At 35.2% G+C, this 13,743-nt stretch overlaps 1 protein-coding gene and 1 long non-coding RNA gene across 3 annotated transcripts; both read right to left on the reverse strand.

The window, feature by feature from the left end:
- Positions 1–7,750: 7,750 nt before the first annotated feature.
- LOC128922188 (uncharacterized) lies at positions 7,751–8,358 on the reverse strand. Its single transcript, XR_008471455.1, has 3 exons — positions 8,199–8,358; positions 7,972–8,039; positions 7,751–7,890 (listed from the first exon to the last, which is right to left on the reverse strand). It is a non-coding gene; the product is annotated as an uncharacterized LOC128922188 (long non-coding RNA).
- Positions 8,359–9,774: 1,416 nt separating this feature from the next.
- On the reverse strand, positions 9,775–12,300 carry LOC105219313 (zinc finger BED domain-containing protein 6). Of its 2 annotated transcripts, none has more exons than XM_054231370.1 (5): positions 11,943–12,300; positions 11,674–11,761; positions 11,441–11,586; positions 11,139–11,360; positions 9,775–11,025 (listed from the first exon to the last, which is right to left on the reverse strand). In XM_054231370.1, the coding sequence occupies exons 1-5, from the start codon at positions 12,150–12,152 to the stop codon at positions 10,579–10,581; spliced, it is 1,113 nt and encodes a 370-aa protein (XP_054087345.1). In that variant the 5' UTR covers positions 12,153–12,300; the 3' UTR covers positions 9,775–10,578. The 2 variants fall into 2 exon arrangements, with proteins under 2 accessions (XP_054087345.1, XP_054087344.1); XM_054231369.1 differs by having other exon boundaries at positions 11,441–11,589.
- Positions 12,301–13,743: the final 1,443 nt, after the last annotated feature.

The raw sequence follows: 13,743 nt of genomic DNA on the forward strand, positions 1-13,743 counted from the left end.
TGAAAATGGGAGGCTTAAGCAATGCTTAAATAACAGCTGATTTTTGTTTTGAATTTGCTTTGAATTTTCAGCGACATCTTTCGTAGCGTAGGGCAAGTGTCCGTTCGTTTGCACTCAATAACAGCTTATACTTTTCCTTCACTTCCCATAGGTGCTCCGACTCGCTAGTGATGAAATTTGGGGTTCTTTTGTTGTTTTCATCAATTTTTGATATAATTTTCCTCCCAAATTTATGTATTGTCTGTTATAATTTAAATATTTCAAACATATTTTTATGAATGACATTTGTTGTTTGTTGTTGCCCATAACGTTGCCATATATCATAATAAAATTTTATAGAAATTAAGCATTGACTGTGAAACGCAAACGACTACTCAGTTTGCAACAATACTTAGCTAAGATTTTATTTAGGCACAACTTAAGTATGGACTGTGAAACCGGGCATTAGCCATACAAAATTCTATACCTAAATGCAAATAAATGAATTTTTTTTATTGCATTTAGGAAATACATGCAGAAATCAACTCTGCGATTTCCTAAATTCCTCCGAAATCTCCCAAATTCGAGGAAGATTTACTGGAAAAGAGTGGCAGCATTGCTTATTTGTCTGACCATACATATGTACATAACTTTATTTATTTCACGGATTGTATGTGATTTTTTCTTAAATTTAGAATATTGGAAGTCATAGATTCGTATAACTTTACCACAAATAATATAAACTTCAAACAACGCATTTTCATTTAATGTTTAATGTTTAATTTAATGTTTAATTTAATGTTTTGTTATGACAGCCTAAATCCATGAAAATTTAGAAAGAAATGTAGCGCCATCTACTGTAACATAGCGCACTTAGCGCCACCAACTGGTGGATAGCTCTTTGCTAATAATAAACAAATAATTTGCAATATATAAATAATGCGACTATAAGGAGAGTTATAAACTATCCTATCTTTCAAGTTGGACCAAACTGCACACTTCTTCTTCTTCTTGACTGGCGTAGACACCGCTTTCCCGGTTATAGCCGAGTCCAAAACAGCGCGCCACGCATCTCTCCTTCTGGCAGTTTGGCGCCAATTGGTTATTCCAAGCGAAGCCAGGTCCCTCTCCACCTGGTCCTTCCATCGGAGTGGAGGTCTCCCTCTTCCTCTGCTTCCACCAGCGGGTACTGCATCGAATACTTTCAGAGCTGGATCACCTTCATCCATTCGAACAACATGTCCTAGCCAGCGTAGCCGCTGTTTTTTTATTCGCTGGACTATGTCTATGTCGTCGAATTTCACATACAGCTCATCGTTCCATCGTCTGCGGTATTCGCCGTTGCCAATTCTTAAGGGACCATAAATCTTCCGCAAAACCTTTCTCTCGAAAACTCCTAGTGCCGTCTTATCGGATGTTGACATCGTCCACGCTTCTGCACCGTAAAGTAGGACGGGAATGATGAGAGACTTGTAGAGTTTGGTTTTTGTTCGTCGAGATAGGACTTTACTTTTCAATTGCCTACTTAGTCCATAGTAGCACCTGTTGGCAAGAGTGATTCTGCGTTGGATTTCTAGGCTGACATTGTTATTGCTGTTAATGCTGGTTCCCAGGTAGACGAAATTATCTACAACTTCAAAGTTATGACTGTCAACAGTGACGAGGAAGCCAAGACGCGAATGCGCTGACTGTTTGTTTGACGACAGGAGATATTTCGTCTTGTCCTCGTTCACCACCAGACCCATACGCTTCGCTTCCTTATCCAGTCTGGAGAAAGCAGAACTAACGGCGCGGGTGTTGTTTCCAATGATATCGATATCATCGGCGTACGCCAGTAGCTGTACACTCTTATAGAAGATTGCACAAAGCTGCACACAGTGTTAAAAATTTCATTAAAATCGGTTTAGTAGTTTAGGAGTCCATCGAAAACAAACAACGTGACACGTGATTTTTATATATTAAGATAAATAAAGTTGAATAAATAAATTGCGAGAGTATAAAATGTTCGGTTACACCCGAACTTAGCCCTTCCTTACTTGTTATAGACATTTTAATCCATTCAAGAACCAGCCATGATCACTTAAGTGCTTTATTTCATCTACAAAATTTGTTAAAAACTGGTTTAAGGAATTCGGCTTACGGTTACCTACATACGCGCCAATCAAAAATGGTTTCATATCATTACGATTTGACACTGCTCCTAAAATTGGCCAAAGTTGTGTCCCTGAACTTTTAAAAAGCGGGCACCCGTCTACATTGATATCAATATATGTATAGGCAATCCATATTTGGAGGTAAAGAAATTTTCATCAAAGAAAGGGCATTTTCTACTCCGAAATGAAAGTATTTTCCAGGCGGCACATCAATTATATTAATTTCTGAGTTAGGCAACGTCATTAATTGTTTCTTTGATGCAGGTACACGCACGTCAGCACTACGAAATATTTGGAGAATTTCATCGCATGCCTTCTTACGAATTTTAAATTTGACACACCAATTTCTTAATTTCGCATTTATGTCATTATTATTGTTGTTAGAGTTACCAGTAGCCGCATTACGCACATTATGCACATTACATATATATATATTTAGTTCTTCGGATACATTTTAACTACAACTAGGAACATTTTCATTTTCTGGAACAATAGCTTTTTTCACGATTTCAATTGTGTTCATTTTTTTTCTTGCCACAAGTCGACGAAAATGTCAATCACTCACTCCACATTTAGTTTTTCCCATTTCAATAGAATAATTAATTTACTATTCAATTAGTTTCATATATATGTATATTAATCTAGACTTTAAAAAAACTACAACTTACTTGTAAGTCTGCGTACGAAATGAGAAAATATAATAACTATATGCATAAACGCAGCGTTTCCGAAGACAACGAAAAATAGAACAATAATGGCAAACAGTAACGCGGTTGCATATACGCAGTATTCGGTGGCGACAATAGGTCGGCGGCAGATAACAGTAAAAAATTTACAAACGCTGTGCAGCTTTGAAAATTAATATCATAGTCTACTTTGTTTCTTTATTTTGTACACCTTTCCCTACGCTACTAAAAGAAGGTCATTGTGAGAAATGGAAGGTATTAAACAAATAAGGCCTCACATTGCCCTGCTTTTGTGAGGCCTTTATTTTGTCCCCGCTGGGAATTATTTTTGACGAGAAGAATGCAATAACTGACAGTGCGTTTGCGTTATGTGCTTTATTACTGCACTTCTTCTCTTGGGTACGAATATGTAACAATTAGTGCAATGCAAAATTTGATAGGGACAAATAAAATTAATTTAAGTAAACTTAAATACACAATTTAAAATTTGAATTTTGACAATTTGATTTGCACTATTAATATAAATAAATGTAATGGGTCTCACAGATTCGGAGAATCTTTATAATTTTGGGGTATTTTAAATTATTTGTTGTGTTTTACTTGCTGGGTGCACTGAGTTTGTTGGTATCAATCCAACGACGATGCTGGATGTTTTTGTTGTTGTTGACATGCAAACTTATTGTTGGATGCACTGTGTTGTTGGTATTGGGCGTCGGTGTATTCCAACGATGTTGTTATTGTGTAACTTCTATCATTTCCTCCAAACTATCGCGGCTCGATAGGACCATACAATGTCGAGTTAAGTCGACGTAGAGGCCGATTCCGTTTGAAAGAAAAGAGTTTTTGGGTTGAGTTTAACGTTATAAATTTAATGTGTATTAGGAATATATAAAGGGTATGGGTTTTAACATAAATTGTATATATATGTGTTAACAATTTGGGTTAATTGTTTTATGTATTATTAGTTATAATTTATTGTTAGTACATCATAACTATATTGACTTGTTTTGTGTTTGTATTCCTTTTTATGTTGTGTAGTGTTTTACTCTTCCGTTAGCTCTTTGCTAATAATAAACAAATAATTTGCAATATATAAATAATGCGACTATAAGGAGAGTTATAAACTATCCTATCTTTCAAGTTGGACCAAACTGCACACTTCTTCTTCTTCTTGACTGGCGTAGACACCGCTTTCCCGGTTATAGCCGAGTCCAAAACAGCGCGCCACGCATCTCTCCTTCTGGCAGTTTGGCGCCAATTGGTTATTCCAAGCGAAGCCAGGTCCCTCTCCACCTGGTCCTTCCATCGGAGTGGAGGTCTCCCTCTTCCTCTGCTTCCACCAGCGGGTACTTCATCGAATACTTTCAGAGCTGGATCACCTTCATCCATTCGAACAACATGTCCTAGCCAGCGTAGCCGCTGTTTTTTTATTCGCTGGACTATGTCTATGTCGTCGAATTTCACATACAGCTCATCGTTCCATCGTCTGCGGTATTCGCCGTTGCCAATTCTTAAGGGACCATAAATCTTCCGCAAAACCTTTCTCTCGAAAACTCCTAGTGCCGTCTTATCGGATGTTGACATCGTCCACGCTTCTGCACCGTAAAGTAGGACGGGAATGATGAGAGACTTGTAGAGTTTGGTTTTTGTTCGTCGAGATAGGACTTTACTTTTCAATTGCCTACTTAGTCCATAGTAGCACCTGTTGGCAAGAGTGATTCTGCGTTGGATTTCTAGGCTGACATTGTTATTGCTGTTAATGCTGGTTCCCAGGTAGACGAAATTATCTACAACTTCAAAGTTATGACTGTCAACAGTGACGAGGAAGCCAAGACGCGAATGCGCTGACTGTTTGTTTGACGACAGGAGATATTTCGTCTTGTCCTCGTTCACCACCAGACCCATACGCTTCGCTTCCTTATCCAGTCTGGAGAAAGCAGAACTAACGGCGCGGGTGTTGTTTCCAATGATATCGATATCATCGGCGTACGCCAGTAGCTGTACACTCTTATAGAAGATTGCACAAAGCTGCACACAGTGTTAAAAATTTCATTAAAATCGGTTTAGTAGTTTAGGAGTCCATCGAAAACAAACAACGTGACACGTGATTTTTATATATTAAGATAAATAAAGTTGAATAAATAAATTGCGAGAGTATAAAATGTTCGGTTACACCCGAACTTAGCCCTTCCTTACTTGTTATAGACATTTTAATCCATTCAAGAACCAGCCATGATCACTTAAGTGCTTTATTTCATCTACAAAATTTGTTAAAAACTGGTTTAAGGAATTCGGCTTACGGTTACCTACATACGCGCCAATCAAAAATGGTTTCATATCATTACGATTTGACACTGCTCCTAAAATTGGCCAAAGTTGTGTCCCTGAACTTTTAAAAAGCGGGCACCCGTCTACATTGATATCAATATATGTATAGGCAATCCATATTTGGAGGTAAAGAAATTTTCATCAAAGAAAGGGCATTTTCTACTCCGAAATGAAAGTATTTTCCAGGCGGCACATCAATTATATTAATTTCTGAGTTAGGCAACGTCATTAATTGTTTCTTTGATGCAGGTACACGCACGTCAGCACTACGAAATATTTGGAGAATTTCATCGCATGCCTTCTTACGAATTTTAAATTTGACACACCAATTTCTTAATTTCGCATTTATGTCATTATTATTGTTGTTAGAGTTACCAGTAGCCGCATTACGCACATTATGCACATTACATATATATATATTTAGTTCTTCGGATACATTTTAACTACAACTAGGAACATTTTCATTTTCTGGAACAATAGCTTTTTTCACGATTTCAATTGTGTTCATTTTTTTTCTTGCCACAAGTCGACGAAAATGTCTATCACTCACTCCACATTTAGTTTTTCCCATTTCAATAGAATAATTAATTTACTATTCAATTAGTTTCATATATATGTATATTAATCTAGACTTTAAAAAAACTACAACTTACTTGTAAGTCCGCGTACGAAATGAGAAAATATAATAACTATATGCATAAACGCAGCGTTTCCGAAGACAACGAAAAATAGAACAATAATGGCAAACAGTAACGCGGTTGCATATACGCAGTATTCGGTGGCGACAATAGGTCGGCGGCAGATAACAGTAAAAAATTTACAAACGCTGTGCAGCTTTGAAAATTAATATCATAGTCTACTTTGTCTCTTTATTTTGTACACCTTTCCCTACGCTACTAAAAGAAGGTCATTGTGAGAAATGGAAGGTATTAAACAAATAAGGCCTCACATTGCCCTGCTTTTGTGAGGCCTTTATTTTGTCCCCGCTGGGAATTATTTTTGACGAGAAGAGTGCAATAACTGACGGTGCGTTTGCGTTATGTGCTTTATTACTGCACTTCTTCTCTTGGGTACGAATATGTAACAATTAGTGCAATGCAAAATTTGATAGGGACAAATAAAATTAATTTAAGTAAACTTAAATACACAATTTAAAATTTGAATTTTGACAATTTGATTTGCACTATTAATATAAATAAATGTAATGGGTCTCACAGATTCGGAGAATCTTTATAATTTTGGGGTATTTTAAATTATTTGTTGTGTTTTACTTGCTGGGTGCACTGAGTTTGTTGGTATCAATCCAACGACGATGCTGGATGTTTTTGTTGTTGTTGACATGCAAACTTATTGTTGGATGCACTGTGTTGTTGGTATTGGGCGTCGGTGTATTCCAACGATGTTGTTATTGTGTAACTTCTATCATTTCCTCCAAACTATCGCGGCTCGATAGGACCATACAATGTCGAGTTAAGTCGACGTAGAGGCCGATTCCGTTTGAAAGAAAAGAGTTTTTGGGTTGAGTTTAACGTTATAAATTTAATGTGTATTAGGAATATATAAAGGGTATGGGTTTTAACATAAATTGTATATATATGTGTTAACAATTTGGGTTAATTGTTTTATGTATTATTAGTTATAATTTATTGTTAGTACATCATAACTATATTGACTTGTTTTGTGTTTGTATTCCTTTTTATGTTGTGTAGTGTTTTACTCTTCCGCGTTGTTGGATTTTTGTTCTGTGTAGATTTCTCCTTCTTCGGTTGTGTTGGGTTGACAATATTTGGGTTTTAGTTATCTCGTTTTCCACTTGTTTTATTTCACTATGAATTTGAGTATTGCGTGTAATTTGAGTCTGTGTTTTTTGGCATCACTTAATATGCGGTTTTTTTTTGGTTTATCACTTTACTTAAAGCGCGGGTTTGTGGTTTGGTTCACTTCACTCTTTTGTTTCTCTATATTGTTGTGTAAAAGGTGATCGGTGATAAGTGGAGTTGGGGTGGTTGTTCTCCTCTGCATTACTTTTATTACTTTTTGGAGAGTGATGCAGAGGAGTATTTGTTTGGACTAAACATTCATTTTCGTGCAAGTAATATATCGACAAACTGCAACATAAAGGATGTTTACTGCTAATCATTTATTTTGCATTTTCTCAGATTAGTGCCCAAAATTCACTTTCTTGCAAGTTTTATAATGACCAATAGAAAGGTAGAGAACATTTACTCATAATCATTAATTTGCAAAGTCCATTTTCTTGAAAGTTGTATATCGACAAATAAAACCACAAATGTTATTTCCCTTCAGTTCGGCTCATTAGTGAAACACTAGTGAGTTCACTACTTACTGGTAACCACCACTGGTTACCCACCATAATACCGGCAATGCAATTCACTCATGAATTTAACACGGCGATGTCATTGGCGGTAACCGATTAACACTATTTACGAGTGATTTCACCGCCTATTCTTCACTAGCTACTTCACCACATATCACTGACTATATATCATTAGTTACCTCACAACTTACCGACTATTAAATTTCACTACTTTCTTCACTACCTCTCAACCTAGCTAGTTTATTCCAAACATAATTAAACACAAATTTTATTTAAATATAATATAATTAACAATATTAATTTTTATTTAAAATTCCTTTGTTTACAATTATATTTACCATCTGAACCACAGAGTCGGTTAATATCAGTCAAAATTTTTGTGCACTTCGGCTGGATTCAAAAGCGACTTCGTTGAACATGTTATAAAGAAAAATTATAATTAAAAAGAAATCTAGTTGATATTAAAATTGTATTACAAATTACATACCGTATTTATCACTGCACTTATATCCCCAAGCCACATTTCTAGGAGTTCCATTAAAATTTGGTGTTGATCTTAAATGAGTAAAATAATTCGAAACAAGAATACATATAAGTAAGGTGTTAATAATTTAAATAAATGTACATACAATGATATTTATGCGTTCATAAATATGTACGTGCAAACACTTCCAAACAAAGCATATAATTATACAGCAATGTTGGAATTCTTACCTCTTTCCATTGTGCAGGGCAATCCATTTTTTTGCATACATATTTACATATAAAATATTTATGTTTTCTTTGTTTTTGATCACTATTATTTCATTCACCTTTTAATAACACTTTTAATAAACAATAAACGTATTAGAACCCGCGACGCGAGATCAATTGTACAAACTATGACCGTTTTCACACGGGCAATTTTTGTCGCGGCAATTCTTAGTTTTATAGGAGAGGGGGCGACCAAGGGAAGCGAGAGAGAGAGAAATTCTCCTCTCTTCGTCCCCCCTCTCCTATAAAACTAAGAATTGCCGCAACAAAAATTGCCCGTGTGAAAACGGTCTATTATGCGAAAAATGAAATATCAGATTTACAAAGAAAACGCTGATGCCTTTCTTTCTACTACAGTAAATCATGCTTTCAATGACCAACTTGTACGTATATACTATAATGATCCAATAATTATTTGCAGCTTGTACTTACTGTACGAGATGCTCTGCCGTTATTATTCTGCGTTATTTTTGCTTCGATCTCTCAAAATTGCATTCCCACCCTTATTTGTCGCTAATATTCTACTGAGAGTGCATATTGAGCACAACGTTCTCTAGATCATGCTCTCTTCTCTCTCATGTACTATTGCTTCTCTGCATTACCTCGTTGTCGTGAATTCTCTAGTTAGACCGTTTTCACACGGGCAATTTTTGTCGCGGCAATTCTTAGTTTTATAGGAGAGGGGGCGACCAAGGGAAGCGAGAGAGAGAGAAATTCTCCTCTCTTCGTCGCCCCCTCTCCTATAAAACTAAGAATTGCCGCGACAAAAATTGCCCGTGTGAAAACGGTCTTACTTGTAACACAAGAATTCACTAGTGCAATTCACCAATTCATACCAGCCGAACTGCAGGGTTACTCATAATTAGCTAATTTGTAATTTCTCAGATTTATGTATGTTAAAAATTCACTTTCGTGCAGGTAATATATCGACAAATTGCAACATAAAGGACATTTACTGCTAATAATTTATTTTGCATTTTCTCAGAATTATGTTCAAAATTCACTCTCCTACAAGTTGTATTAGGGATGTCGGAAGTGCAAAAAAGTATCGATATATATCATATCGCATTATTTTGAAAATATCAATATCGGCATTAAAATTTTTATAAAAAAATATCGATATATCGATGTATCGGTATGATATGAAAAAAAAAATATTTGGCATAATCTACTTTGTTGAGCTGTACGATTAATACGACGACATTGACATAGTTCAGCGAATAAAAAGACAGCGGCTACGCTGGCTAGGTCATGTTGTTCGGATGGATGAAAACATTCCAGCTCTGAAAGTGTTCGATGCAGTATCCGCTGGAGGAAGCCGAGGAAGAGGACGACCTCCACTCCGATGGAAAGACCAAGTGGAAAGTGACCTGGCTTCACTTGGTGTTTCCAGTTTCGGTGGATTCGGCTATAATCGCTTAAAGCGGTTCCTACGCCAAATATATATATATATATATATATAATCTATTTAATCATCTTACATTACTAGATAAATACTAATGAATAAACATAATTTTTAATAAATCAAGAACAACAATTAAAATATTAATTATTTATTAATGAAACCAATATTTATCTGATACAGACATAAGAAAAACTCTTTGATTTACGTGCTCGGTTGTAAGCCGACTTCTGTTATTGGGTACTGCGAGATTCACAGCAGATGCCACTCTCTCTGAGGAAACCGAGGACGCAGGCGATATCAAATACTTTAGAGCTATGTCGGAAAGGACTGGGGTAAAATGACGACAATCAAACCAGAATTTTGTAGGATTCTTTTTTCTGGGTATTATATGCTGATCTAGATATTGCTTTAGTTCGCTAGGCATACCATCACTCGTTGAAGTTGAAAGTAAAGAGTTTACTGAAGCTGCAGCAATATCAATCACAATTTTTTCATGTCCGCACCACAACGACGGCGAAGAATTTTCTGAATTTGGAATTATGGTAGTGGGAGTGGGTCTGAGTTCAGGCGAAAGTTGTCCTCTTCGTCCATGTTCTAAACGTATTTCTTTTGACAATGCGGTTATTGCAGTGGAAACAGCTAGCGCTGAACTAAAATGAATACGCTTAAAGCGTGGGTCTAATATTGTTGCTTGGCCAGATGTAAATGTCGCTCTAGTGGTTCTAGTTTGGCAATAACTAAATTTAGCAAACTCTTCTGAACAGCAATACCAAATTCGGTGAAAGGTTTTACTTGTTCAAGGCCTTTCTGGAGCAAGTTTGCAATGGACTTGAAGTCACGTACTGATCGCCGCTAATTTCTTCAGTAGCTTGCTTTAATGGGGTAAGCAATATTATCAGATCTCGTATGACATCTAACTCTGAAGAAGTTATCATATCAGGTGCGTTCCGCCTGGTTGCCAAAATCTTTGCCACAATAGCTGAGTACTGAAGTACTGAATCTTTCCAACATATCAAGACAAGAATTCCACCTTGTGCTTACTGATTGTATAAGTGTTAATACTTCTCCCTCTTTCTTTTGTCCCTCTTGTTCTGCTCGCAAATCATCCATAGCGTTTACAGATTGTTTAAAATATGTTACAATGGCTTTGACACGATTGGCAATTTGAAGAACTGGTGCATTATCTCTTGTTGCGCGATCCACGATTAAATTTAGCAAATGTGCCAAGCAAGGAATTCTTTTTCCATTTTCCAAAAATTTCTTCACTGCAGCAACCATGTTAGCACCACCATCAGTAGTAATTGATAAGATGCAATCCTTTTCTATTGAAAACTCGTCGGTAATATTTTCAAAGCATTCTTTTATATAATCAGCAGTGTGTGCCTGCAGGAAAGAAGACCAATATTAGTCCACTTTATGCAATTTTTTACTATTACTATTACTATTATTTTACTATTTTTTACTATTTTTGTTTTAATTTGATATACTTTACTTACCTGATACATTCTTCGTGCTGTCAATGTCACCATCTCATGTTCAGATTCAGGAGTGCAGTTATTTGCTGTGTTAAGAAAATGCGCTGTTACTACGATGAAACTTCGTGTCGAGTTGATGAGAGTTAATATATCACTTGTTAAAGCAATATTATTTATCTCACTTAATTTTTTTTTTACAATGGCTTTGGTAGTGGCATATCGTTGTTCCATTAAGCCAGTTATCTGTAATGAGAAATGAATAATAAAATAACATTTAAAAATAAAAAGGATGAGATAATAATTTTATATTATAGTTCGCTTACTGTAGTTCGTGATGGAACCTTGTAGCGTGGACAAATGACGCTCATCAATCTTTTCAATCCTGGTTTTTCCACACAATATAGAGGCATGTTGTCTTTGCATATCATGTAGACCAAAACTTGATTTATTTGGCTTGTTTTATGACCCTCTGCTAAATTGAGAAAAATAATAAAATTAGAACATTCTTATGAACTAAAATTTAACAATACAGCAATCTGATATCAATCAAAAATACCTTCATAGCCTGAACTTCTTTCAAACACATCTATGATTGTAGTCTGTTTCCACAAGTCTTTACTCTGACTATCTTTAGAGAATTCAGTCTGAAAAAAAATATTGAACATTTTGTATATATTTCACTACACTTGTCGTCATAAATAGTATTAAGGTTAAGTGAAAACACTAAAATGTAATTACACATTATTAGGTGACTAGTTATTGGTTATGAACAAGAACAAATATTTAGATTCTAAAGCTACAAACTTACATAAATAAAATACTTACACCAGTATCATCGTAGATCGCAGATTCCATGAGGTTATTTTCTACCTCAGCAGGTTTATCAGTAATTGAATTAGTAAATGTAACGGGTGAACTTGTTCTTGACCTTGCGTTTTTATTTTTCAATTGCAAAAACGCATGGTAATGCTTATTTTTAAGATGTGTAGATAAGTTAGTGGTATTGCCACTGGTCTTATACGTTTTTCCACACATGTTAAGGTCCAGACCCAATGCTGGCTGGCTTTACTTGCTTTGCTGTGAGAACTGTCAAAACTGAATAGAACTATACTAGAGCATATGAAAAGAGACCAAATTGAGCTTTGCTTCAAGCGCTTGAAGTTACGAATAGATCTATGCTCTATTTGCCAGCGCTTTTGGCGCTTTTGATATTTGATATTGTAAGTAGGGTTACCAGTTTGGGAAAAAAATACCATTGATGCTACATTGGCACATAAATATTTATCACATATGCGTTTGCCAGTACAAATAATTAAAATGAATATTTAAAATATTTGATATTTGTATGTAGACATTTACAAAGAGTTTATAATAATATAACATTTAACATGAAACTATTAGCAAGTTTTGATTGACTTTCTGATTTACAAAAAATAAAGTGTGTGGTAACAGTGACTGTGACATTATTTTGAAAGCGTTCAAAGCGCTCATTTGGTCATACAAGCATTCAAAGTACGCAAAGTCAACGAAAGCAAGTAAAGCCAGCCAGCATTGGGTCTGGACCTTTACATGAAACATTTTGCCTGTCTATTTTTTTAAAAAAATTCCATACGAGACTAGACATGACTGTGAAACACCACACACCACGAATGAAACACCACATCCAATGTAAAAAATGAAGCTTATTTTTATTAAATACTTGTACTTATTATTTATTGAATTTAAATTCCACTTGCTTGGTGTCTGAACAATAAGTGACTCAGAATTAAGAAATCAGCTGAAACTGTGAATTTCTAAGGAAAAGATAAAGAGAATGAAATAATAGAATAACTGACAAACAGTGCTGTGCAGTGCTAAAAAATGTTGGTATAAAAAAGGATTTAAATTTTTTTGATCATAAAAATATCGTTTTTTATACCTTTCCGATACTTGAAAGTTTGCATCGATACATCGATAAATATAAAAATTTCACATATCGCTAATAAATATCGCTGCATTAAAAAAATTATATCGATATATCGATGTATCGATATTTTTTCGACAACCCTAAGTTGAATATCGACAAATATAACCATAAATGTTATTTACTCAAAATCAGCTAATTTGCAATTTCTCAGATTTATGTTCAAAATTCATTGTCGAGTTAAGTCGACGTAGAGGCCGATTCCGTTTGAAAGAAAAGAGTTTTTGGGTTGAGTTTAACGTTATAAATTTAATGTGTATTAGGAATATATAAAGGGTATGGGTTTGTACATAAATTGTATTATATGTGTTAACAATTTGGGTTAATAGTTTTATGTATAATTAGTTATAATTTAGTGTTAGTACATCATAACTATATTGACCTGTTTTGTGTTTGTATTCCTTTTTATGTTGTGTAGTCTTTTACTCTTCCGTGTTGTTGGATTTGTGTTCTGTGTAGATTTCTCCTTCTTCGGTTGTGTTGGGTTGACAATATTTGGGTTTTAGTTATCTCGTATTCCACTTGTTTTATTTCACTATGAATTTGAGTTTTGTGTGTAATTTGAGTCTGTGTTTTTTTGGCATCACTTAATATGGACTGCTTCCAATTTTTTGTGTAAGTTAGCCGACAAGTATCTGGCACATGTGGCTAACCGGTGGTCAT

The sequence above is a fragment of the Zeugodacus cucurbitae genome, chromosome 5, assembly GCF_028554725.1.
Source record: "Zeugodacus cucurbitae isolate PBARC_wt_2022May chromosome 5, idZeuCucr1.2, whole genome shotgun sequence".
Taxonomy (NCBI): Eukaryota; Metazoa; Arthropoda; class Insecta; order Diptera; family Tephritidae; genus Zeugodacus; species Zeugodacus cucurbitae.